The 27,173-nt window shown below is 34.7% G+C and overlaps 1 protein-coding gene across 10 annotated transcripts in view; it reads left to right on the top strand.

Moving 5' to 3' along the window:
* PHC3 (polyhomeotic homolog 3) overlaps positions 1 to 27,173 on the top strand; it is a 70,076-nt gene that overhangs the window by 24,969 nt on the left and 17,934 nt on the right. For 8 of the 10 annotated variants that reach the window (XR_572025.2, XM_008705347.2, XM_040621619.1 and 5 more), the window contains 6 exons: positions 6,711 to 6,957; positions 13,626 to 14,497; positions 14,790 to 14,837; positions 19,077 to 19,227; positions 23,799 to 24,049; positions 26,839 to 26,998. Coding sequence is in view for 9 of the 10 variants with exons in the window: in XM_008705347.2 (XP_008703569.1) it covers positions 6,711 to 6,957; positions 13,626 to 14,497; positions 14,790 to 14,837; positions 19,077 to 19,227; positions 23,799 to 24,049; positions 26,839 to 26,998 (1,729 nt within the window). In the remaining variant the exon portion in view is untranslated. The remainder of the gene's footprint in view (positions 1 to 6,710; positions 6,958 to 13,625; positions 14,498 to 14,789; positions 14,838 to 19,076; positions 19,228 to 23,798; positions 24,050 to 26,838; positions 26,999 to 27,173) is intronic. The other 2 variants (XM_008705348.2, XM_040621620.1) reach the window with 1 other exon arrangement.

Raw genomic sequence — 27,173 nt, forward strand, 5'->3', positions numbered from 1 at the left:
ATAAAGTTAAACATACACTTAACATGTGACCTAGCAAATCTGCTTATAGTTGTTTACTCTGAGAGGTTTGGAAATGTATATCCATATAAAGACATGTAAATGAATATTTGTAGCAGCTCTATTCAGAATAGCCCCAGACTGGAAACAACCAATGTCTTTTAACAGGTGAATGGATAAACAAATTGTGGAATATTACTCAGGAATAAAAAAGGACACTCCCCTGATGCATCTCAGAAACATTGTAATAGCAAAAGAAGGCAGATACCAGAGAGTACCTACCCTGTGATTTTTAAAAAATATTTATTTATTTACTTGAGAGAGAGAGAGAGAGAGCGAGAGAGTGCACAGGTGGGAGGGGGAGGGGGAGAGAGAATCCCAAGCAGTCTCCAGGTTGAGCATGGAGCCTGAAGTGGGGCTGGATCTCATAATGCTGAGATTACAACCTGAGCCGTAACCAAGAGTCAGGCACTCAACTGACTGCACCACCCATGAGCCCTTCCTGTGATTCTTTTTATATGAAATTCCAGAACAGGCACAGCTAATTTATAGTGAAAAAAATTGGATTGGTGGTACCTGGATTAGAAGGTGGGAGAGATTGACTGGGGACGGGCATGGGTGATAGAAATGTTCCATATTTTCATAAGGTGGTAGTAACATGGTGTTTACATATATCAAAACTCATTGAACTGGTTCATTCATCTTATTGTATGTAAGTTACACCTCAGTAAAGTTGATTAAAGTGAATTAAATACATTCTAATTTTTTAATTAATTTTTTTTTTTTAAGATTTTATTTTTTTTCAAGTAATCTCTACACACAGGGCTCCAACTCACAACCCTGAGATGAAGAGTTTCATGCTCTACTGACTGAGCCAGCCAGGCACCCTGAATAAATTTTAAATTAAATAATTGAGTAGAAGGGGCACCTGGGTGGTGCAGTCAGTTGAGCATCTGACTGTTAGTTTCGGTTCAGATCGTGATCTTGGTCTCATGGGATTGAGCCCTGCTTGGGGATCTGTGCTCAGCACGGAGTCTGCTTGAGATTCTCTCTCTCTCTTACACACACACACACACACACACACACTCTCTCTCTCTCTCAAATAAACATACCTTTAAAAAAAAAACAACTCAATCGAGTAGGATATTACTTTGTATGATACTGTTTTGGTATTTTTTCCATAGCTAATGTTTTAGACTACATATGGCAGAAATAGATATAACTTAGAGTCATCCTTGGCTTTTATTTTTAATTTAATCTCAATTTTTTGGTATAAGGTAAAAATGAGAGAGTAGTTATATTCTTTGGTAGTTTTCCTAGAACCTCTTTATTATTTTATTTAATAATAAAGGCCAGTTTTCATATATCAGCATATAAAGATGGTGATCAGTTAAACTGAGGTTTCTAATGTGCTCTGCGACCATCCACAATTCCTTAACTTTTTTGTTTTTTAGTTTCCATATTTACAGAAGTTTCCATATTTACAAAATGAGACCTTTTTACCTTTAAGGTTCTTTGAGGTCTAAACCTTTTTGATATCTCTTTGTGGAGTGATTTGTTGAAGTAATGATCTTCCTGTTTTCTTTTGGTTTTATAAAACCTAATAAAGATAGACCATTATCAACCTTCAAAACATGTTAAATTTTATTTTATTTATTCTTGACTTTGTTCCAACTAAGATTTTAATTGATAACAAGCATATAATAAAACAAGATAAAATAAATTGAAAACATGCATGAAAAAAGCAGAAATAAAAATAGAAAAGTGGCATAGAGTTAGGAGTGAGGTTCCTTTTCAAATTACATTCATGAGGTCCTCCTTGGATTTAATTTCAGCTCCCACTTCAATTATTTATTAGTTGCATGACTTTAGCCAAGTTATCAAACATTTTTATCATATATATGTATATAGTCATACATACTTGTAAGTTGAAGAATGAATAATAGATGTGTTTAGTGTCTAGAACATTACAGGTACTCAGTACTTTTTTTGCAAAGGGAGGAATTGAAAGACTTGGGTTGAAATTCTGACTTCAGCAACAACTGCCAGCTATGTCGCTTGCTAGTTGATTGATTTTGGACAAGGTGATAGTGTAGCATACTGTTAAAATTTGAACTCTAGAGCTAGACTCTCCTGGTTCAAGTACATGCTCTGCCACTTTTTCATTGTAATCATTGATCTCTCCCCTCAGTTTCAACAATATAAAATAGATATTTATAAAATACTTCATTGGCTGGAGTGAGGATTAAATATATTAATAATTGAAAAATAAGGGGCGCTTGGGTGGCACAGTCAGTTAAGCGTCCGATTGTTGGTTTCAGCTCAGGTGGTGATTGATCTCAGGGGTCCTGAGATGGAGCCCTGTGTTGGGCTCCACACTCAGCGGGGAGTCTGCTTGAGATTCTCTCTCCCTCTGCTCTTCCCACCGCGCTCTTTCATGCACGTTCTCTCTCTCTCTCAAATAAATGAATACATCCTTAAAAAATAATTGAAAAATAGAACAGTATCTAATACTTAGCACTTACTAGATGTTAGTTGTTTTTATTACCTATGTTTTTCTTTTTTTAAAGTAATCTCTACACCCAGTGTAGGGCTTGAACGCATGACCCTGAGATCAAGAGTCCACATGCTCTAGCAACTGAGCCAGCCAGGTGCTCTGAGCCTCAGTTTCTTTTTTCTTTTCTTTTTTCTTTTTTTTGGACATTTAAAAGCTTCTATTAAAGTATAATATACATCCAGAACATATCTTAAATGTTCAACAATCCCTACCAGAATACACTTATGTCCCAAGCACCCAGATCAAGAGGGAGAACCTTATTAGGACCAAAAGAAGCCTCCCTGATGGCCTGTTTTGGTCCTGCCATTACTGCCCCTCAAGGATCACACTATCCTGACCTATGTTAGTTTTGCCTGTTTTTTAAACTGTGTTCAAATGAAATTATGTTGGATATAATTTCTTGAGCCTCAGTTTCTTCACTGTGAACTAGAATAGCTCAGAGTTGTGAAAAGGAATAAATGAGACAATACTCAAAGTATTTAGCATAGCACCTGGCACATATCACAAGCCACTAATCACTGATCATTTTGTTATATATTGTCTAAAGATAAGTCATGAATTTAGTTCTTAGCTTTCAAGTAGCTAATAGTGAAGAGAGAAAGACAGCCATTTAAATGATTCACAGTTTCCAAGATAAAATAAACCAGTTGTTAGAAAAACAACATGCTCTCTAGAGAGTGCTCTAGAGTCTGTCTTGTGGGTTCTCATGGAGAAAACATCTTAGAGTGTCTTTAGTAGTACCTTTAATGTGAGCATAGTCGAAGTAATTTATAAAAGTGGCTCTTTGGGGTCCAGTTTGATGTGATGTAGGTATATAGCTCTGTGATAATCTGGCTTAATTCAGGGATAGACTTTGAGAAATTAAAGGGTTGGATTGACCTTTAGGAATTTATCTTCAAATGTTTTTTCTTTTCTGTGCTTTTGAAATGGCAGTAAATGAAGCTGGCAGTGGTAGGGGATGCTAATACCTTGCATATTCTAGTGGTAACTTTCCTCAAATTCGGGGCTGTTAGTTTTGAAAAAATTTGTGCTCCACTTTGTTAACTTTTAAACTTACATGAAATATTTTAAAACAATGAATTTGTAATTGAGAGATGCCAAAGTTGACATTTTATTTTAATGCTCTTTTACAGAAGTCATATAACAGTTAATTTTTCCTTAGTATTAAAATTCATTTGTAGCATACTGTCCAAAAATAAGAAATTTGGAACATCTTACCCTTATTTACTATTTTAAATGCTCTATACCTTCTCCCCACCATGACTAAGAAAATAAAAATAAGTAAAAATATGACTTTCAGAAAGACGTAGGACTAAAAGTAACAAATCTTACTAACAAAGGCTATCTGGGGAATGCATTTAGAATTGAGAAGAAAATAGCCCTTTGGATTTAAAAGCTAGAAACTGAGCTCTACAGCTGGCAGTGTGACATTAAATCTTAGTTTCCTGATCTGCAAAAAAGGGATGCTACACAGTAATTCACACAGTATTTGTTAGAACCAAATTAAATGATAGATGTGAGAGTATTTGAGTAATCCATTATAAAAATGTAATGTGTGAAATTAGCCGAAATAAGTCATGTGCAACCTAGACTTTTTCAAAAGTTAGAATGTTTCCATAATTTGATCTTAGGAAAAGTTCAGATGAAATGAAAGTTGGACATGAGAGAACTATTCTGTATCTGGAAAGGGTGGGTTCTTCTGAAAAGGGAAGGTCTGTCAAGGACATCTGAATATGTGATCTCTCTACTAACAGCTAAATTAGCTCTAACATACTTTAGGAGTATGGTTGACATGTTTGAAATTTGTTATGAATATGTAAGCCAAGATGACCATAGCTATTATAGCCATGTTCCAAAATTTATTCATATAAGTAATGTATATAAAATATATAATAAGCACACACACATTTTCTTTCAGAATTTCAGAGAACAAAATTAGAAGAAAAAGTATATTATTCTATAGAAATGAACTGCTGCAGGTTTAAGGTTCATTGTGTGAAATCCTCATTTACTGTGAATATGCTTTTTATTTGAAAGAAAGTTTTCAAGATTTTCAGATTATAATTTAGCCTTTGGATATCATTATGATTTGGTTCCCTTTGTAGATCATTTATGGCAGATGTTAAATTTTATGCTATTTTCCCCTTTCTTCCTGAAAGATTTTAATGTGCCTCCACATTATTTTTTTTGTTGAGATTTTTTTGGTTAAATATGAACAGATTTTACCGCTTGCCTAAAAAAACCATAAGTAGAACTAAACACTTAGCAAAAAAAAAAAAAAAAAAGTCAGTTAATATATATTCTAAAATCAGGTATATGAGAATATCTCAGACTAGTGGAGTTTATGTTATGTCTGTAGCATTCAACTGTGGGAAGTACAAAAATGAATGTCAGAGATGAGAGCCTGCCAGTGAGTGTCTCAGCATTTCATAGACACATTAGTAATTCTAAAATAAGCTAGACATTTGTCAGTGCTGTAGGCCAGTATGATCGAAATTCTGTGGGAAAGGCATTGTAGAGGGGAGGAGAAATTTCTAACCAGGGGAAAGGTTTCTTTGGGGGAGAGTGGGATTTTTACTGGGCCTTGAAAGGATTGGGCTTTAGGAGACAGCTATGAGGAAGAATGACATTTTAGGCGAGAGAAACTTGAGCAAGGCCTCTAAATGGAGGAAGTACAAGGTGTGTTTGGAGAAGGGTGAGCAGAACAGTTTGGCTAGAATGTGAATATTGTGGATTGAAGTAGTGGAAGGTGGGGCTTGAAGTGGTTTGGGGCTAGACTGTGGAGGGCTTTGAGTGGCAAGCTGAGAAACCTGGATTTTAGCACATTTTCTTTTGTATTAAATTTCAGCAATACAACAATTATTAGTCCCCTTACATTGCTATGAAATGTTTGACAAAAATCCGAGAGCATGCTCCATATGGTCTTAGAAAATTCTTTCAGTAGCTTAGAATAGACTGATTCAAGCCTCACCTGCTCTGAAGTGAACATTTGTTTAGCACCTGCTGTTGGCTGCCCGCTGCATTTGGCACTTGGGAAGAGAAGGTTTAGCCTGTGAATATCAGTTAATGATATAGTTGTAGAGACAGAAGACACATGAAACTGAAGAAAGTTCATAAAGCAGCAGTATCTCATTTGCCTTGTTAATTTAGAATCTTGCTTCAGTTTCCTTCTCGGGTCATTGTTAGCATAAATGTATTTAATGCATTCATTCCATATAGGTAAAAGGTTAGGCAGCTATTAGAAGGCATTTTCTGCCTTATCATTTGGAAATGTTATAAACCTCAGGTGAGAGTCATTGGGATGATTCTGCCATCATCTGGACTGGTGGTGTGTTCAGAATAGCCGCGAGTGTAGACAGGAGCCATGATGTAAGCCATTTCGAGGCCATGCACAGCGTATGTGCTCTAGTTCTCAAAGCCAAGTGAGCATTCCATAACAACAACAGGACTTTAAAGAGGAGTTGATGGGAAATGCTTTTCATAATTAACACAATGGGTAGGTGATTTGATGAATGACTTTTCTAACTTACAAGATGAGTGTTCCCTTATAATCTCTGTAGAATGGGTAGCTTTTTTTTTTGGAGTTCTCTCTTTCTGATCTTTATGAGGATGACAGTATTGTATATGCATACTCCTAACTGTGTGTAGTAACATCCCACAGGGTATGAAGCACTTGTAACCTTAATGTTTCACACTCCTGGCCTGGAGAAGTCAGAGCAAAGTTGAAGGAATTGCTCCTTCCCTTATGCACCTTGAGCTTTTCTGCCTCTGCAGCTTTGCTCAAGTTTTCCTTTTTATCTGGAGTACCCTTCTCTCTCCTTCCCTTTGGCTGTCTCTGAGCTGGTAACTTCAAAATGCCGTATGTTGCAGAGTGATTTCCTCATACTCATAGTTGATTTGAGATACATATATATACTGTTTTCATTTTGTTCTTAATGATTCCCTTAATGTTTTCTAAAAAATTTTTTATTTAATATTTAAGGTATGATTGCTTAGAATAAGTTCCCTTTCCTTTAGGATTAATCAGTTGTTTCAAATGCTTGAAACTTGATATGTAAAAAACAATATAAATGTATTGTTGTTATAATCGTAATGATTATCACATCTCAATTAATACCATCTGTTTCATCCTTATTTTTTGTTGTGTGGTTCTTAGGTTCAGAATTTAACATTACGCAGCCAGAAGTTGGGTGTATTATCTAGCTCACAGAATGGTCCGCCAAAAAGCACTAGTCAAACTCAGTCATTGACCATTTGTCATAACAAAACAACAGTGACCAGTTCTAAAATCAGCCAACGAGATCCTTCTCCAGAAAGTAATAAGAAGGGAGAAAGCCCAAGTCTGGAATCACGAAGCACAGCTGTCACCCGGACATCAAGTATTCACCAGTTAATAGCACCAGGTGGGATAAACTTGTTGAAAATAGTTGCATTATTCACTTTACTAGCAGGCAGAGCAAAACAGAAGATGTCTATTACTTGAACAAGAACAATACTTTTAAAACATTTTAAAATGTGAATTTCATGAGTTTAAAAAAAAATCAGTATTGTAACTTGAAAAAAGAGAAATCAAAGAGCCCAACAGCTAAAATAAATAATAGTAATAAAATAAATTTTTTTGGTTAATTGACATTTGATTAACATCTTCATTATGTGCTGGTCTTTCATTGTATTGGTAAAACCGATAGCTTTTATTTTTTATTGATTTACTTAATGATTTACTTTAATGATTTACTTAAAAAAAATTTTAACTCCCGTATAGTTAATGTATGGTGTTACATTAGTTTCAGGTGCACAATATAGTGATTCAGCAATTCTGTATATCACTCCGTGCCTATCAAAAAAAAGGGTGCCCTTAGGGGCGCCTGGGTGGCGCAGTTGTTACGCGTCTGCCTTCAGCTCAGGGAGTGATCCCGGTGTTATGGGATCGAGCCCCACATCGGGCTCCTCCGCTATGAGCCTGCTTCTTCCTCTCCCACTCCCCCTGCTTGTGTTCCCTCTCTCGCTGGCTGTCTCTATCTCTATCAAATAAATACATAAAATCTTAAAAAAAAAAAAAAGAGTTCTCTTAATCCTCATCACCCCCCCATTTCACCTGTTTCTTCCTCCCCCGCCTCTCCCTCACCAATCCTCTCCCCTCTGGTAACCATCTGCTTGTTCTCTATAGATAAGAGTCTGTTTTTTGGTTTGTCTCTTACTTTTTTTCCTTTGTTCATTTGTTTGTTAAATTCCATACATGAGTGAAGTCATATGGTATTTATCTTTCTCTGACTTATTTCACTTAGTGTTATACTCTCTAGCTCTATGTTGTTGCAAATGACAAGATTTCATTCTTTTGTATGGCTGAATAATATTTCTGTGTGTCTGTGTGTGTGTGTGTGTGTGTGTGTGTATTACATCTTTATCCATTCAGCTGTTGATGGACACTTGGGCTGCTTCCATAGTTTGGCTGTTGTAAATAATGCTGCAATAAACAGTGTTGCATATATCCTTTCAAATTAGTGTTTTTATATTCTTTGGGTAAATACCCAGTAGTGTGATTACTGGATTGTAGGGCAGCTCTGTTTTTAATTTTTTGAGGAACCTCTATACTGTCTTCCACAGTGGCTGCACCAGTTTGCGTTCCCACCAACTGTGCCAGAAGGTTCCTTTTTCTCCACATCCTCGTCAACACTTGTTTCTTATAAAACCTTTTAGTTAAAAAAAAATAATAATAATAAGATTTGCCTATAGTTTATTTAGTATGCTTTAGTGGAACAAAACTAAAAGCTCTTAAAGCACGTTTATTTTTTGCTTAAAGTTGTCATTAGTGAGTGGAGTTTACCACTTTCCAAAAATAATGATTTTGTATAATTATTTTTTTTACCATGTTGCTTTTTTTCCATCTCTGATTTCATCTCTGAGAGGAAGAGGTCAGGCAGTTAACTAAGTCGTTTCCATTCTCATCCACCTTTGAATCCCACATGTGTTCCCTCTGCTATCCACAAGATAAGATCCTCTGCTTCATGGTTCTCATGCTGAAAATGTTGGGGCCATCCAGAGTGAGTTCCTTATCACCTCTTCTGTTCATCTCACAATTACTCAGTGTTGAGCTTTCTTCACTTCTAATAAGATAAGGAGTTATTCGTTTTCTACTTTAACGTTAATACTGTTTGTGTCATTGATTGCATCTTTTTTTACCAGCTCCTAACCTTCTCTTGTAGTTGTTATAGGATCTTTTGTCTCCCTTGTGCTGGATCCCTTCCTTTGCTTCTCAAGCATACTTGGATCTCTTCTATTTGTAATATATCTGCATATGTTTTTATTCTAGTCCAACTATTGTTTATTGAAAGTATGTGTGTGTGTCATGCACTGGGCTAGACACCACATGTTTAATTAAAAAAAAAAAAATCCTTCCTTGATTCAGCTTCCTCAAATAAGCACCTTCCTTCTGTCTTTTTATAACTCTATATTACTTTTTTTTTTTTAAAGATTTTATTTATTTATTTGACAGAGAGAGACAGCCAGTGAGAGAGGGAACACAGCAGGGGGAGTGGGAGAGGAAGAAGCAGGCTCCTAGCGGAGGAGCCTGATGTGGGGCTCGATCCCAGAACGCTGGGATCACGCCCTGAGCCGAAGGCAGACGCTTAACAACTACGCCACCCAGGCGCCTCTCTATATTACTTTTTAAAAATACATTTTATACTACTGAAGTCTGCTTTTTCTCTACCTAAACCTATTTCTCTTGCATGTTTCCTCTGTGCTAATATTGCTTGCATTCTCTGTAGTACCCAATCTCAGTGTCTTGGAATTGTTTGATTCCCCTAGTTAGAAATATCTCATCACTTTGAACTTGTATAGCGTTTTTATGCTTCTTTGTGGTCCTTTTTCTTTTATAGTTATTTATATACTTACTGATCTTAGCTTTTCTACTGTATAGTAAGCTCTTTGAGAGTAGGATTATAATAATGAGCACTTACATGTCAGGTACTTTACAATTATTAACTTTTTAATCCTTTTTCAGTTTCACCTTTTCATCCTTTTATTTTGACAGCACTAAGTTGTGCCTTATATGTACTTACCTACAATAGGTGGATAGTAAATATTTGTTGGATTAACAGTTGATCTTTTTTCTATTAGAATTTTGGAAATTACAGTACAATTTTTTTCATTCATACCGATTGGGTATCACTGCTTGGAATTCTTAAATCTGAATCTTTAGAAAAGTGCAGTCTTTGTTGTAATATATAAATTAATAAATCCATTCATAGTATAGTGTGATGTGAATTCTTTTTGCTAAACATCTGTGTGCCTAGGTCCTGCTCTCTGTATGGCTTGATAACAGGATTTTTGTACTGTACTGTCCAGAGTATTTTCAGCCTCAAACCAGCCTCTGGCCAGCTTTGATAGGAGTCATTGTGGAGCAGTAGTGACCCACTGCACTTGATACGACTGCTCGGGACAATTTTTAGTGATTCTTATAGTTTTGATAGATTATAATGGAGGGTAGGTTAATTTCTTTCCAAAGAGAATGCTACCTTCAGATAAAGCTAGGACCTCTTGCAGGGTTAGTTCAAACAAGATCTACTTTTAGATTTTCAGTTCTCCTGAACTCCCAGTACCTGGTTCTAAGTCGACAATTTTTCCCTTTTCTTTCACTGATAGTGTGATAGGATCCCTATAGCTGCCTTCATCTGATGGCCAATATTTTAGGTAGGTATGGAGGAGACCAGTAAGCTAAAACCATCAGACTCTCAGGACAATTGGAATTCCAAATTTAGATCTCTTAAGTGTATTAACCAAACTCCAGTTTCCCATGGTGTTGTTGATTAGAAATAAAACCAAATGAAATACCCTAAGCCACAAAAACCTTTGCAGTTACCAAACTTATAAATTCACTCAAGCCTTACACTGCAGTTATTCAAAGCAGTTTGTATCTTCTGGCTAGGCAATAGCTGGATTTTTCCACTCAGTTTTTCTGCTTTTGTTGGTGAGAAATTAGTCTGAAGCAAAGTTTTTTTTTTGGTTTTTTTTTTTTTTGATTTTTTTTTTTTTTTGAGATTCTTGAATTGGTAATTTATCCTATTCCTCAGTTAGAAAAATGCCTATTTATATAGGTCGCTCTCAAATATTAAAAAATCTACTGGTGTTCTGTAGTATAGATAATGGGTATGGTTATTGTTTCCTTAAATTTGTTTCTAGGGTGCTAAAATCATTTGGTTTTCTTCATTTCTTCTTGAATGTGTAGCTCTCATTTTATAGTTAATCTATTTTTAATATATAAAATAATGGTGAATTTTAACCATATGACTGGAAATTATCATGAACTGTATTTGAGTTCAGGTTTTTATAGCAGTTTTTAGGGCTTTTATGAAATTTGTTGGAAAAAAAATATACCACTTTTTGTAGACATTAATTTAATATGTAGTGAAAAGCCTATGCTAGTCTGCTCAGGCTGCCATAAAGGATATCATAGACTAGGTGGCTTAAACAGTAGAATATTATTTTCTCACCGTTCTGGAGGCTGAAAACCCAAGATCAAGGTCTGGCAGTGTTTGGTTTTTGGTGAGAGCTCTCTTCGAAGCTTGCAGATGGCTGTCTTCTTGCTGTGTCCTCAGGTGGCCTTTCATCTACGTGCCAGAGAGAGCTTTCTGATATATCTTCTTGTAAGGTCCCCACCCTTCTGACCTCATTTAACCTTAATTACTTCCATAGAGACCCCATTACCAAATACAGTCACATTAGGTTTAGGGTTTCAACATGTGCTTTTTGGGGGACTCAAACATTCAGTCTTTAATAGGAACCCAGACTCAGCTGGGACTATGTGTTCTTTTACACCCAGGGCTGCCCCTCAATAGCCAGGTGATTTCAGGCAATGCACTTAACTGCCTAGTTTCCTCTACAGTAATATATTGGACTAATGTAGCACCCTGTCTACCTCATGGGGTTGTTGTAACTACTTAGTAAAATAATGTGTTTAATAATTTACAATAATATATAATTATTTAATAATGTATTTAATTGTAAGTAATTATATAAAGAGTTCTATGTATGTCGGAGATGATGCCAATCATAAATTCTCCAAATAAAGGCCATCCTGACAATAATAAAGGGTTTATTAAAATCAGAGAAGTTAACAAACATGGTATCATTCTCCAGAGCACTAGGACTTTTCTTATACAGGAAGTATTGTTTCAGATATCCTCACAATTATTCTCTAATATATGCTTGTCAGTCGGGCTTAGGGACTAATAATACAAAACATATAGATTCACTTTGGTTTCTCATCAAAGAAAAATTTAATTTAGGTGAAAGAGTATTAATTGAATACTATTGAATTATCAGCTCTAGAATATAAAAAAAGATTGCTTACTAACTAGAGCTGAGAAAGAAATTTTATTCCCATAAATATACCCATTGTACATCAAGAATATGGTATTTTAATTATAACTTAAAAATTGAATTAAATTGGGCTTTTGCTGTTATGCTGGCAAAACCTATATTTCCCTATATGTAAAAGAAGAAAAATAATACCTACCTACTCCACAGGCATTTTGTGAGAACAAAATGAGAGAAATGTGAAAGCATCTTGTGCCCTTTGGAGGAAAGACACTCTAGGATTCTAAGATTTTGTTGAATGCTCTATAATATAGAGTCTTTATCAACACATTTATAAAGTGCTGACATAAAATTTTCAGCCTTCGTTTGAAGTGCTAGTTTAGTTATGCGAAACTTACTTTGTTAGGTGAAATTTTAGACCTAATCTCTTTTTTTTTTTTAAATAAAATTTGTGGATATTTGTTGAGCCTTCTAAATGCTTCTCTTTTGAGATGTTAATCAGATGTTAATTTCCTTAAAGGATCTCCAGAATTTTAAATGATAACCAACCAAAAGCAAGAATGTTAAAAAAAAAAAAAGTTATGTTTTTTATAGGGCCTTTGTCACAAATGTGGTTAACTATAAAAATAGATGCAAGATGTTATAGCTTTTATTTTAATATTCTGAGATTAAGAAAAAAATTTTGCCCTCTCTTTAGACCTATTTTAAATGCATATAGCGTTTGTATGATATTAAGCAATCTTTTCACTTTATCTTCTTGTGAGCCCCATTTTCATTTTTATTTAGAGAGGATTTCACCAGCATCTCCCTCTGTGTAAACATACGCACTAGTATGCAGAAGAGGCATAATAATGGGACAACTATTTACTACTTGATTTTGCTAATTCTTGTAAATATTATCCCTGTTGTGAGTGACTCCTCTGTGGAAAAAACGGATACTGTCATTTGTAGATTACTGTAGAGTTTTTTTATTGTTTTTGTTGTTGTTTTTTTTTTGGGGGGGTGGGTCAGGGGGAAAAGTAAAACAAGATCCGATTGCCTCATTCTCTCTGCAAGCAAAACTAGTGTAGTGCTCTCCTGAATTTGGAATGGCCCCTGAAATTGTATTTCTTAGTTACAATAATTATTAAACAGTGCTATAGAATTCACACATGTGTTTTGCTTAGCTGAATTAACTTGTTATATAAGACATTTTCTCTTCCTGGGTCAAATAATACCAACTTTTCATCTTGGCTCAAATTTGGGAAAATAATTACATTGACTGTTAGTTGGAAGACTATTTAGACATAGATTAGAAAGTTATGAGACCTTTATTTTATGAATTTTGATATTGCATTTTTATGATTTTGAAGTTGTTTTTATAGATCTTATATTTGTTCAGGGATACTCCTCTTCTCCCCAAAGGAGGAATTCAGATGGATATACTTTGTTAAAAGTTAATGCAGATATTCTGGTGACCTCTAAAATTTAATAAGAATAAATCGTGTATATTTCAGGTTTATGAATCAATCGTTTTAGGCCGTTTTTCCTTTTGGAGCTTATCATAGTACAGTTTATTTCAGGAAGTCTTTATAGTTTTCCAAGGAAAAGTCGTTTGTCATTACATTTTCAGATCACTCTTATCTGGAAGACTTGTAAAAGATTTCTGGTGATTATAACTTTCTGATGTGAAGACTTTCCTCTTTTAGATTTGTTTATAAATTTCTATGCTATTTTTGGAAAAAATACTAATTGTCATTTTTTTCTCTCACAGCTTCATATCCTCCAATTCAGCCTCATCCTCTAATAAAACATCAGCAGATTCCTCTTCATTCACCACCTCCCAAGGTTTCCCATCATCAGCTGATATTACAGCAGCAGCAACAGCAAATTCAGCCAATCACACTTCAAAATCCGACTCAAGACCCACCCCCATCCCAGCACTGTATGCCACTCCAAAACCATGGCCTTCCTCCAGCTCCTAGTAATGCCCAGTCACAGCATTGTTCACCAATTCAGAGCCATCCCCCTCCTTTAACAATGTCTCCTAGCCAGTCACAGTCAGCACAGCAGTCTGTAGTGGTGTCTCCGCCACCGCCTCATTCACCAAGTCAGTCTCCTACTATAATTATCCATCCACAAGCACTTATTCAGCCACACCCTCTTGTGTCATCTGCTCTCCAGCCAGGGCCAAACCTGCAGCAATCCACTGCTAACCAGGTGCAGCCTACAGCACAGCTGAATCTTCCATCCCATCTTCCACTTCCACCTTCCCCTGTTGTACACATTGGCCCAGTTCAGCAGTCCGCTTTGGTGTCCCCAGGTCAGCAGATTGTGTCTCCAACATCACACCAGCAATATTCAACCCTGCAGTCCTCTCCAATCCCAATTGCAACCCCTCCGCAGATGTCGGCATCTCCTCCAGCTCAGATTCCACCACTGCCCTTGCAGTCTATGCAGTCTTTACAAGTGCAGCCTGAAATTCTATCCCAGGGCCAGGTTTTGGTGCAGAATGCTTTGGTGTCAGAAGAGGAGCTTCCTGCTGCAGAAGCTTTGGTCCAGTTGCCATTTCAGACTCTTCCTCCTCCACAGACTGTTGCGGTAAACCTACAAGTACAACCACCAGCACCTGTTGATCCACCAGTGGTAAGCCCTTGGAAGCTCTTTGACTTTCTTGCTGAACTGAGAGTAAAAACGATTTTCTCCCACATTATGTTATATCGCTAGATCTAAATGCCTATGAATTTAAAAAGCTTGAAATTTCCATCTGTCAGTGTCTGACAAACATGCTGTATGGGCAAAAAAAAATAATGCCATTTGTTGTAGTATGGTTGCATGCTTGATAATTTGTGATGGTTATTAAAGTCCCTCGTTAATTTTATTACTATTTAAACAAATCCATCTGCTATCTTTACAGAGTTGATTTTTTTTCCCCAAGGGAATGCATTTGAACCAGTGTCATCTGCACAAAGTTTTTTCTCTTAAGGTGATTATCCTTCATAGATCCCTTCTGTTGGCTTGTATGTTCTTAAACGTATGGTTTATCTACCTAACCCTTTTGGTTGTGTGCATTCTGAAGTCCTGGGCCTTTAGGGGCTTTGGTTTTAAGGTGGAGGTATGCTTGTATGATGTAATTTTGGGGTAAGATTATATTTTGTAATTAAATTTTGTAAAAAAAGACATTTACTCTAGGAAAGAATCCAACTTTGCAAAAAACATTAACTGTAGCCCATCTTTTAGAATTATTAAAACTTATGATTTTTAAATTTCTTTGAAGAGAAAATATATACTTTAAATATTTCTCATTTAAAAAGCTAAAAAAACTGAGTGCATGAATTGAATACTGAGGATGAAAAAATCCATTGGCAGGAATAAAAGTTTTGAATAATTGAGATTATGGAGAAATTTATCAGAATAAACCTCTAGCAATGGTACATGTTGCCTAGAAAAGAAAATTAGCTTAAGGAATGTTTTTTAAAACGTTCTCTAAAAGACTTTTTAAATTTGTAAAATAATTTACAATAAAAATTGAAGTAAGTCTCTAAATGTTTAGGCAGAATGATCAAATTAATAATTAATTTATAACTGGGGAAAGCAGTCTTCCCAAAGCAGGTTTCATATCAGATTTCACTGAAGGGATTTTATCACTTAAAGATTAATAACCATTAACTCAGGAAGGAAAGGAGTTTCAAAGTCTGTTCTTTAATGGGAAACATTTTGGTTTTTAGGATGCAAATTTGTAGATTCTTTATTCTTGTCCTCATTGATGTTAATAGACATAAAGAGATTGAGTTCCACTTCTAATTTACTTTTATTAAAACAGCCTGATAGAAAAAACAATGGGCTTCTAGAAATAAGTTTGTCATTCAATTCTTATGTCTCTATATCTTCTTTTAGATTTTTGAAGAACTCACAGTGGAAATTGTAACATAAAAACACAGGCTTCAAAGTGTACAGTAATTTCAAAGAATCAAATTTAAATTTATATTCGTTCTAGTTCAGTGAATTGGGTTTTAATAAGTAAAAAATAAAATTTCTTTGTATGTCTTCTAATTTTCTAATTGTTTTTGTCAGGGGAAACTTTGGAGGAACGTATTTGGGATAGAAATATCAACATAAAAGCTAAAAAATTTAAGGTCTTGTTTGTTCTTGCTGTCCTCTCTTAAAAAAAAAGATTTAAAAAAAATTTATATTATCTCATTCTTGGAAGTTTTTGTTTTCCCCCATGAAAACAGTAACTTTTTCTGTTGTCACAGGTGTGGTCATACTTGCTATAGATGTTCCTGTGTTATCTTTCTTACCTTTTTCTTTGAGTACCATAGCCTATTTATTAAGTTACTGTGTTTTTCTTTTATTACCTTTGATCACATCTTATTTTTTTATCAAATCATGTTTCTTCATGAATTGCACATTTCTTCACAATTACTTGTTTGTTTCAAATATTTAAAGATAGCAGTATCTGTTTAACTTCTTAAGAATTGTGAAATTTTAAAAGATTAAGTGTGAATTATCAAAGTGTATTTTTAAAAAAATATATTTATAAAAGATACATTTATAAAACTAAAATTTTTCATTGACATTTGGGTATGATAAGATACGTGAGAGTAGATAATTTAGAGCTAATAAATGTTCTACAGTTTGTTTAGGAAAGGGGGACAGATGGGACTAATGTGTTTTATTGAGGTAAGTTTGGCAGTCATTGCCAGTGTTAGAATAGTTGTAGTTGTGAGCTAAACAGAAATTGTGTTGTACAGTCTCCTAATGATCTTGTGAGTAAAACCTCCATTTCTTTGCTTTATTCAATATTTTAGTTGTTGCACTTAGATTTTTTTATGCTGATGGTGCCAGATGTCTGTGACAGGTCTGTTTTTGCCTACTTCTTTTATTAACTTATTTTGCCTTTACATAGCAGATTTGAAAGAAAGTGTGTGTAGTTAGGCTTACCTATAAAGAATGACAAGTATTTTATAATATTCTTTGATGGATTATTTCAGAATATGCTGCTAATGTTATTATAACTCTTATCCTTTAAAACTCTTTCGTTATTTTTTAAAAACCAGAATTCTGTGCACGATCAAACTTTGATTCCTTAAAAGCTACTATAGTAGGTGCTTGAAAAACTTGTGACAGCATTAATGTTACAGAGAGAATTTCAACATTTTGAGAAAAGATAATATCTAATAAGGGAATGTTACACAGATACAGTTGAACTGGTTGATAAAACCATACTTGTCTAATTACCTCTGAATCAACATCCCTACCACTGCCAAATTAAGGTAATCACCATGACAGCAGATGTCCCTCACTAGAAAAAAATTTTTTTTTTTTCCTTTAACCCCCAGGACATTTCTTTTGGATGACTTTCCCTGTATTGGACATTATTGCCATTTAAAAAAGTTATCATGTGAACAGATACTAGCAGCTATCATGGTTGTGCTGTACGATATGTACAATAATAAGCAACTGTTTTTACTTCAGGGGATCCAAACATGAGGCAGGGAATCTCTTGGTGAAACAGATTTCCAGATGCAGGGTTCGGAGCAAATAACTTTTAAAAATGTAGTCTACTCAGTTATCAGATCACAGTTCTGGATATTATATTTGGTATAAAATTATCAGTAACTGGAAGATTCTTAAAATTTTTTTTTTTTTTTTAGGATTTCTAAATTTTTAAAAAGACAAAGGAAAAGACTGTTTTTTTTTAAAGATATTTTATTTTTAATAGAGGCTTGGAAAGTTTGGTTTTTAAAAAACTGTATCACTGTTGCTAGATTTATGTCTTTGTAGGTGAAACTTGATATCCTTTTTATAACACATGGTTTATGCTGGTTTTAATAATCTTGACCATTTTTATATTTAATTTTATATACTTCAAATCATCAAACTTTAATAATTTGATTAAAAATACAATATTATATATCATAGAGTTTTTTGTGAATATTGTTGAGAGATTTTTGTTTTAACGTTTATTAGAAATATTAATCAGTTTAGGTGAAACTCATGGCCTTTGTAAATTTTAGTAGTAAGTTTGTATATAAAAGGAAGGAAGGGAACTGCTTTGTGGCTTTGTTTTTAGTAACCTATCATTTTTCAAAAATAATGTTTAAATAATGACCACAAAATAGTCTAAAAGTGGCCTTTGAAAACAGCCGTAAGTTTAATGAAAAAATTAATGAGTTATTTTTAGTTACATATTACCTTCTCAGATTGAGTCCATGTTTTCTTCTTACAGTATGCTCTTTAGCATTAGATAACAAGGTTGTTAAGTTGTTAAGTTAAAAACTTAAAAACTTTATAAGTATGGAACGATATTAAAGAACTAAAAATTTGTCAAATGGCTTAGGAGGGGTATGTGTGTGTGTATTATTTCAAGGACATATATTTTCTGTTTACCTGGTACTAGCTTATAAAAATTCATTAGATTGCGTAGATCAGAAGATTAAAGAATTAAAGATATAATTGCGTACCTTTTTTGTATGTTTTTAAGCATTACTTTTTATGATTTAATCTTCAGTTCACATAAATAAAAGAAGAGCCTGGGGTGTCATCCTTTAAGCAGTTCCTGATGTATGTCATTTTGGAGAATTACTTAGTGTGCTTGTGAAAAATACTAGTATTTATTTTGATTCATGACAGTTGAAGTTAATAGAAACGGTAGTGAATTCCCCAAGTAGTTATATGAGTGTATAAAATCAAAACTTTTTTTTATTCTCAAAATTAAAAATATGTTCTGACTTGACTTTCACCTTTTTGAAACTTTTGTAATTTGTAGCTTAGATATTGATGCACAACTTGCTTTTATTTATTTATTTATTTTTTTTTTTTTAAGATTTTATTTATTTATTTGACAGAGATAGAGACAGCCAGCGAGAGAGGGAACACAGGCAGGGGGAGTGGGAGAGGAAGAAGCAGGCTCATAGCGGAGGAGCCTGACGTGGGGCTCGATCCCAGAACGCCGGGATCACGCCCTGAGCCGAAGGCAGACGCGTAACCACTGTGCCACCCAGGCGCCCCTGATGCACAACTTGCTTTTAGTGAAATATTGTCAAGCATTATGAAAAACCTCATTTGAGCTGTTTTAAAGGTTCCTTTCAGCCTGTCAAATAATTATTCTGCCTTTTAAAAATTTAAAACACTTAGAATTTATTTTTTTTCAGTTAAGTTAGGAACACCTTAGTAAATGTATTTTGAGAAACATTTTAAGGCAGTGTGGTTGTCGTTGCAGGTTTATCAAGTAGAAGACGTGTGTGAAGAAGAAATGCCAGAAGAGTCTGATGAGTGTGTCCGGACGGACAGAACCCCACCACCACCCACACTGTCTCCAGCAGCTGTAACTGTCGGGAGAGAAGATTTGACTTCGGAACATCCTTTGTTAGGTAAGGAAATACTGAAATGTTGGGGAATTTTCTATTAGGTAAATGATAGCAACAAAGTTTAGTAAAGTTAGTGAAGTTTAATAACTGGAGATGGTATTAAGCTATTATATAATTGCAGCCAAATATAAATAGAATTCAAGATTTTTTTTAAATGGGGAACAATTAAAACAGTTGATGAGGAACCACCCAAATAAAAAACATTCTTTAGCTTTCAAATTTTCAGTGGTTTGCACAGATATATTTTATATGCCCATTCAGATTCATGTGTCAAGCTATTTCTAAGCTTGAAAAATTAGAATAAATCGAGTTCTATTAAAAGATTTCAGTTATGCTTTCCAGAAATCACAAAGCATTCTGAGTCATATCTGACATTCCTCATAATTGCTTTTGATCCAGGCTGTGAGTATGTTTTTAAAAGTGTTCTTTCCCAGACAGTTCTTAAATTAAACCTCACTAATTCTTACTAACGACATGGATTAAAAAATCAAAAAATCGTTGGCCTTAAGCATTTAAATTTTTATTCACTACTTTAGTGCTACTCATGAGATCAAGTAAATCTTTTGTATGCTCCTTCTCCTCCTCACAATATTAAAGTGACTGAATCCTGAGTGTTTTACTAAAACATTAGTATGACCTAGAGCCCAGTGTCTAAGTACTAAAAAAGACATAGTCCATGTTAGATTTTTATTTTTATTTATTTAATAAAAGCTTTTCTTTTTTTCCCCTTTAAATGTGGGGCTCGAACTCATAACCCTGAGATCAAGAGCTGCATGCTGTACTGACTGTTAGATTTTTTAAAAATTTATGAATAATTTATTTAGATTGGGGTTGGCGGACTATAGCTCATGCTTTAAATCTTTCTTGCTGCCTGTTTTTTTGCATGACCCATGAGCTGAGGATGGTTTTAAAAATTTTAAATGGTTGAAAAAAAAAATAAAAGAGTAATATTTCATGCCACGTGAAAATTATGCCAAATTCAAATTTCATTGTCCATAAATAAAATTCTGTATAACACAGCTGCCTTCACTTATTCAAATATTATCTTTGTTTACTTTTGTATTACTGTGGCAAAGAAGAGTAGTTGCAGAGCCCATATGGCTGGCTCTTCATGGAAAGCTTGCTGACCCTTGACCCAGCTAATCTTGAGTCAGTCTTTCTTGTAAGGATTCAGTTCTCTTGAACATCTCTTGGCCCTCGTGATTATTTACAGTAAACAAGAACCACGATCACTTACAGGCAAACAAATTGTAACAGGACACTGACTTTGCTACCAAAGCTTGCCCTCCCTCTCTTTTTTTCAACTGCTACCAAAGCCTTGCCCTCCCTCTCTTTTTTTCAACTGCTACCAAAGCCTTGCCCTCCCTCTCTTTTTTTCAACTGCTACCAAAGCCTTGCCCTCCCTCTCTTTTTTTCAACTGTGCCAGCACTCTAACCCTTTCCTTCTCTCTGATATTCTCCCTTACTATACTATCAGTGTGAATCTTCGGAAAGCACAGAAGGGGGGAAAATCAGTGTTCTTCAATATTTTCTCCCTCCCAAGAAATAGAAAATGTTTAGTCAATGAAATGATATAAAATATTTAAGACAAGTTTAATGGTATTGCCTGTGTTTATTCATAATAATACCTCAAAAGATAGATTTAGGAAAATCTATAGTATTAAATCTTTGTAGTTTCTCTGAACTGAAAATGGATTTAACGTTGCTGCAGATTTCCTGGAGTTTGATTTAAAGGCAGAAATAAAAGTTTAATTGGATACTAAGCTTGCATTGTGACTGTGATTTAATTACCTAAAAAGCATTACTAATGGTAACGCAAAGAAAATTTAAACACTTCTGAAATATTGGAACACAATAACATCTTCACATTTTTTCCCTCAAGAATGCAGGGCAAGATCCTGTCAAGCAAATCCCTCTGGCTAAGTTGTCTGAGTACAATGTAGACTTCTGAATCTTCCTATAATTCATTCTTACTACTTTGCGTGTGAGGGGGAAAAGCAAGCACAAGTTGATTTTTAGAATAACTCTCATCAAATCATGAAATAAACTGACCTGCAGAAATAGAGGGATTTGTTTCCATCCAATATTCAGTTTTCATAAATCTCTAAAAATTCTTTAGAAGTGAAAAACATCCATAAAAAAGGGTGGAAGAAGCTCATAGATCTTGCGCAGAAAATGAGACTGTGAATAGGCAGAGAGTACCCTGTGGCAAAGTTCTGTCAGTTGTGTTTTCTCTCACAGTTACCTTAAATCTAAAGAGTGTGATAATTGTGGTTTTGTTCTACTGTAATACATCAGTGTTTCTCATATGTTTTATTTTAACAGCTGATTGTACACTGACAAGTAATAGCAATTAGCTTCTTCAAAAAGTCAGTAGTAACTTACAGCTCTAGTTTTAACAACACTTAGGATGTTAAAAGATGGGTACATATGATCTAAAAATTAATTAGAACATACACCAAGCAATATTTTCTTAACAAACCATATTATACTTAATGCAGCTTTATATATATATATATTTTAAAGCTTTAAAGCTTTTATTTATTTGTTTTAGAGAGAGGGAGGGAGAGCAGTAGCAGTGGGGGGTGGGGCGGCGGTGAGGGAGAGAGAATGTCAAGCAGACTCTGCATGAGCTGGGAGCCTGACATGGGGCTCGATCTCATAACCCTGAGATCATGATCTGAGCCAAAACCAAGAGTCAAATGCTTAACCGATTGAGCCACCCAGGTGCCCCAAGGCAGCTTTATATTTCTAAAGTAACAAAGTATCTTTAAATCTGTAAGGGACATTAAAATTTTATCTTATTTTTCAGTACCCCATAGATTTATACTTTCCTTCAGACAGGGAAAAATACCTTTCAGTCCCACTTTAGAATTTTATAATTTTTATCCCTTTTCCTCTAGGAGTAAATGTGAAGATTTGGTATGTAGGATAGGATTTTCCTGGAGTTTCTCAGTTTGGTAATGCATGTGTACAATACTGTGTGTGTTCCTGAAATCAGCAAACTAGCATTTTCTGTTGACTTTCTTGTTTAGTTTTTAATAAGGGATTGTGTAATTTTAAGGTGTTTTTCCTGTGCAGTTTATCTTGGTGGATTATTTGATGCCTTATCATAGCGCAGTGATAAGCTATATTATATTAATCACAATTTCTGAGTGTGAATTATTAGAGCTTTTCCATATCTGAGATTATACAGATGATCACTACACTATTTTCTTAGCTGAAATTTTTATTCTGTAGGGATTCCTGTTCTTTCTTTTTCACCTAACTGGGCTTTGTTTCGAGCATCTTTGATAGTGGTGTCAACCCTTTTCATACTAGTGGAGAGGAGTTAACCACAGCAGTTAAGAACATTGTCTCAGGAACTGATCCCAGCTCCATTACTTAATAGTTGTGTGCCCTCGGGCAAGTTACTTTATCTTTCTGTTTCCGCACTACGAGATGGAGATAACACCAGTACCTACTCTTGGGCTAGTTTTGAGGGTTAAATGGTTACAGCATGTGAGGCATTTACACAGTACCTGGCATGTTAGTACTCGGTAAGTTGTAGCATTATCTTTACACTTGTGCTCTTTTGCGCTATTTTTCTAAGACATCTGTACTCACTGATGTTTTTAGCTGCCAGCTGGTTCCATCTTCCCACTTTAGTACAGTGAGTAAAGGTTTGGTGCTATCGTATGGGTAGGTAAAGTCTGTCATAGGCTGTGGGGTCTATCTTATTGTGGTCTTCAGAGTTCGAAGGGGAGGGATCACAGTGATCCAACCCAATATTTTGCAATTGCCGGGCACTAAAGTGTTCCCCCAAATTGACATACACAGTGTCACTGAAGAATTGTTAAAAAAAAAAATTGTGCATGGATTTGGATTAACCTTACTACTTGAAATAAAGGTGATGCTGTGTAATCCTTTAAAAATCTCTACTTATTCTGTGGATTTTATGATCCTTTTTTATTTAAGTGTACTTTCTTTCTTTCTTTTTTTTTTTTTAAGATTTTATTTATTTATTTGACAGAGAGAGAGACAGCCAGCAAGAGAGGGAACACAAGCAGGGGGAGTGGGAGAGGGAGAAGCAGGCTCCCAGCGGAGGAGCCTGATGTGGGGCTCGATCCCAGAACGTCAGGATCACGCCCTGAGCCGGAGGCAGACGCTTAACGACTGAGCCACCCAGGCGCCCCTATTTAAGTGTACTTTCAAAGTACTTTTTCCGCCATGCCATCTGGAGTACATAAATAGGAACATAGGGAATTTAATATCTGTGTAGCTTGAAATTTTTTAAAAAAGCAACAGTATTCATAATTATTCTTAAATTGACACTCTAAAACACTTTTCATATCTTATGGGACAGTTCTTTTTAACCAGGGTTGGAATGATCACTTTTAGCTAGTTATCCCCTTCTGTAAAGTGGGGATAATAGTAGCTTCTATCTCATAAGATTAAATGAGATTAAATATAAAGTTCTTAGAATGGTGTTTTAAAGCACCAGGTGTGGACTGTTAATAAATGTTTATTCTTGAATTTTGTTTCTTATTTGCCTGCACAGAATGCTAAAGATAAAAAAATGACTTTTTTTCCAGAGCAAGTGGAATTACCTGCTGTGGCATCAGTCAGTGCTTCAGTAATTAAATCTCCATCAGATCCTTCACATATTTCTGTTCCTCCACCTCCACTTTTACTTCCAGCTGCTACCACGAGGAGTAATAGTACATCCGTGCCCAGTAGCATTCCCAGTATAGAAAACAAACCTCCACAGGCTATTGTTAAACCACAGATCTTAACCCATGTTATTGAAGGCTTTGTAATTCAGGAGGGATTGGAGCCATTTCCTGTAAGTAGTAAGCAAATTTGTATTTTTTTAATTATTCATGTAGCATTATCTTTAAATGTAGTGTGTTGTTCTTTAATAAAATACTTACAATTTTATTTCAAAAAGTTGTCGATCCCTTGTCTAGAATTTCTCTATATATTCTTTATTTATTTCCAAATATATTTCTAGAATTTTTATGCTAGCTATTGTATAAACTAAGGGAAAAAATTTCAGGATATTAAGGATACCAGTTTTAAAATTTTTAGAGAAAGATAATGGGAAGTTTACTCCAGTGAAATAAATCTTTCTTTTTTCTGTTTAAGGGCGTGAAATGACACCTAAAGTGCATTATTTTTTTAAAATGGTGTTTCTTATATAATGTGATACTTTGTGATCTTTAACTTGAGTGCATAAAATAATAACTGCCCAATGACCTGATACTTCTGAAGTTACCCAGTTGATGGTTTATAATTAGCAAATAGATTTTCTCATTCTTAAATCTCAGCCTTTAGCCATATTTTAAAAATGCCTTAAAATATTCACATTGGAGGTGCTATTTCTGTCACTGAAAGTCTTATAAGTTGAGACTAGCTATACATAATTTATATGCTAATATCTAGAGATGAACGTCCATTTTTCCTTAGAAAATAAAGACAAGTGGCCAAAGTCAAAGCCAAAATCTAAGACAACAAAAGCATTCATTTCAAAAGCCTTTGAATTATATCCGGTGTTTTAGATTCATGGTGGTGAAGATCTTGCATTGTGATAGTGGGTTGCCTCATCATTTGCCTTGGCTTCAGTTAACTGTGTGTTTCAAATTTGGATCTCCTGTAAGAATTCTGATAGTGGAGCAGTATTTTTTCCCTGCTCCTCAGGGTTTGGATCTTTCAGTGCTGCATAAAGTCACTCAAACTTTTTGATCTTAATTTTTGCTCATCTGACAAATGGAGATGATACTTGGCTCTGAGGGTTGTTGTGAGGATTAAATGTGCACATGTTGTTCTGTGCAGTTCCTGGCACTTAATACCCATAGTTGCTGCTATTAATAATCACTAGTGACAATGACAACTTTTTTTTCTGATTACAAAATTAATAATGTATTATCGTAAATGGAAAATATGGGAAATGTACAGAGCAAATAATCCCCAAGCAATACCACAATGTGTATTTTTTTAGGTATATATTTCATATGATCAAGAATATATATATGTAGTCCTTCTGTCAGTATATTTAGTTTTTGTTTTCTCATATGCTTAATAGTACTTTGGAAACATTTTGAAAGGTTACATAATACTCCACTTTATGGAAAACCATAATTTATGTAATCCTTGCATTATTATTGGACATTTTAGGTTTCCATATTTAGTAATTTCTTTAGCACAAATTTCTAAAAGTACAGATACTGAATCACATTACATATATATTCATAAGGCTCATGATATATATTGCCAAATTATTTTCTGGAAAGATTGATTATTTATTTGCTTTATTTTTATTTTTAAAGATTTTATTTTTAAGTTATCTCTACACCCAGTGTGGGATTCAAACTCACAACCCCAAGATCAAGAGTCACATGCTTTTCTGACTGAGTTAACCAGGCGCTCCTGGAAAGATTATTTAAATATATTCACACACTAGAAGTGTGAACTCTTAGCAGCACTGAGTATTAGTTTCTTCAGCAATACCCTTTGTAAATTTTACTTGAGGTATATTAAATATACTAACTGAAATGAACAAAATTTGAAAGTTCATGGGTGCTTTATTCTCTAAAGTTAAATGTAGAAATTTACAATAAGCTATCATTCACCATCTGGCAGATATTGGAGACTTAACCAGCATTCTTAAAGGAGGTTCTATATCAGATTAGCTAAAGGTTCACTCGTAAATCGGTAAATATTTTTGGTCTGGATTGTTTTTGCTGAGAACATTTCTAAAATAAGTAGTATTTATGTCTTAACCAAGTATATTGAACATAAGCGAATATTTTGTTATTGATTTTCATGCTAACGTTTGAGGATTTTTCCATTTCTTTTTGTGATCATAGTGGATTAGGTTGCTGAACTAGGTAGGAGTCAGGAGACTGAGTTCTAGTCCTGATTCTGCTTTTGTAAAGAAATCACCTAAACACTTAGAACATTATTAGTTCATTCATCTTTAAAATACATACAATAATGATCTATCCTGAGGAGACCAACCCTATGAGTAAAAAGGCTTATACATGAAAAATAAATCTTAAAAGTTGTTGCAGAAACAAAATTAAGGATACTGGTTAATCAAAATTTATAACCGATTTTTATTATTTATTTATTTTTAAAAAGATTTATTCACTTATTTCAGAGAGAAAGCATGAGCAAGCATGGGGAATGGGAGGAAGGGGTCAGGGGAGAGGGAAAGAGAGTCATAGGCAGACTCCGTACTGGGTGTGGAGCCCAGTGCAGGGTTTAATCTGATCTCACGACCCTGACATCACTACCTGAGCCAAAACTAAGAGTCATGCCTAACTGACTGCACCACACAGGTGCCCCTATTACTGCCTTTTAAGGACATTTTTTAACTACTTGCCTAAACCAGGACACTAGGTTCTGTTTGACAGAGACTTTGAAGCATCCATACTGCTGATGATTTGAAATACAAACTGTTGATGTCCAGATTGCCTAAAATGTTCTTAAGGAATAAAGCACTTAGCGAATCAGTTCAACTGATCAGTTGAACAAGTAAATTAGCACAGATGCTGTTCATTTCAAGAGGTTTTTTAACCAAGTTATTTCTGAAAAGCCTTTTAAAAGATTATTTTATTCTCTCTTCTAAAGGTGAGTCGTTCATCTTTGCTAATAGAACAGCCTGTGAAAAAAAGGCCTCTTTTGGATAATCAGGTGATAAATTCTGTATGTGTTCAGCCAGAGCTACAGAATAATACGAAGCATGCAGATAATTCATCTGACACAGAGATGGAAGACATGATTGCTGAAGGTTTGTGGATTTTACTTAAGATACTGTTTAACTTTGACCTTTACCATTTGAAACAGGATATGGATTTTTATTCTACACATATTTTCACACACTAGGAAGCTATTCACTTTTATTCTTATATAATGCATTATTTAACTGACGTAAATGGAAAGCTAATCAGACTTTTAATGGATAA

The sequence above is a fragment of the Ursus maritimus genome, unplaced genomic scaffold, assembly GCF_017311325.1.
Source record: "Ursus maritimus isolate PB19 unplaced genomic scaffold, ASM1731132v1 scaffold_4, whole genome shotgun sequence".
Classification (NCBI taxonomy): Eukaryota; Metazoa; Chordata; class Mammalia; order Carnivora; family Ursidae; genus Ursus; species Ursus maritimus.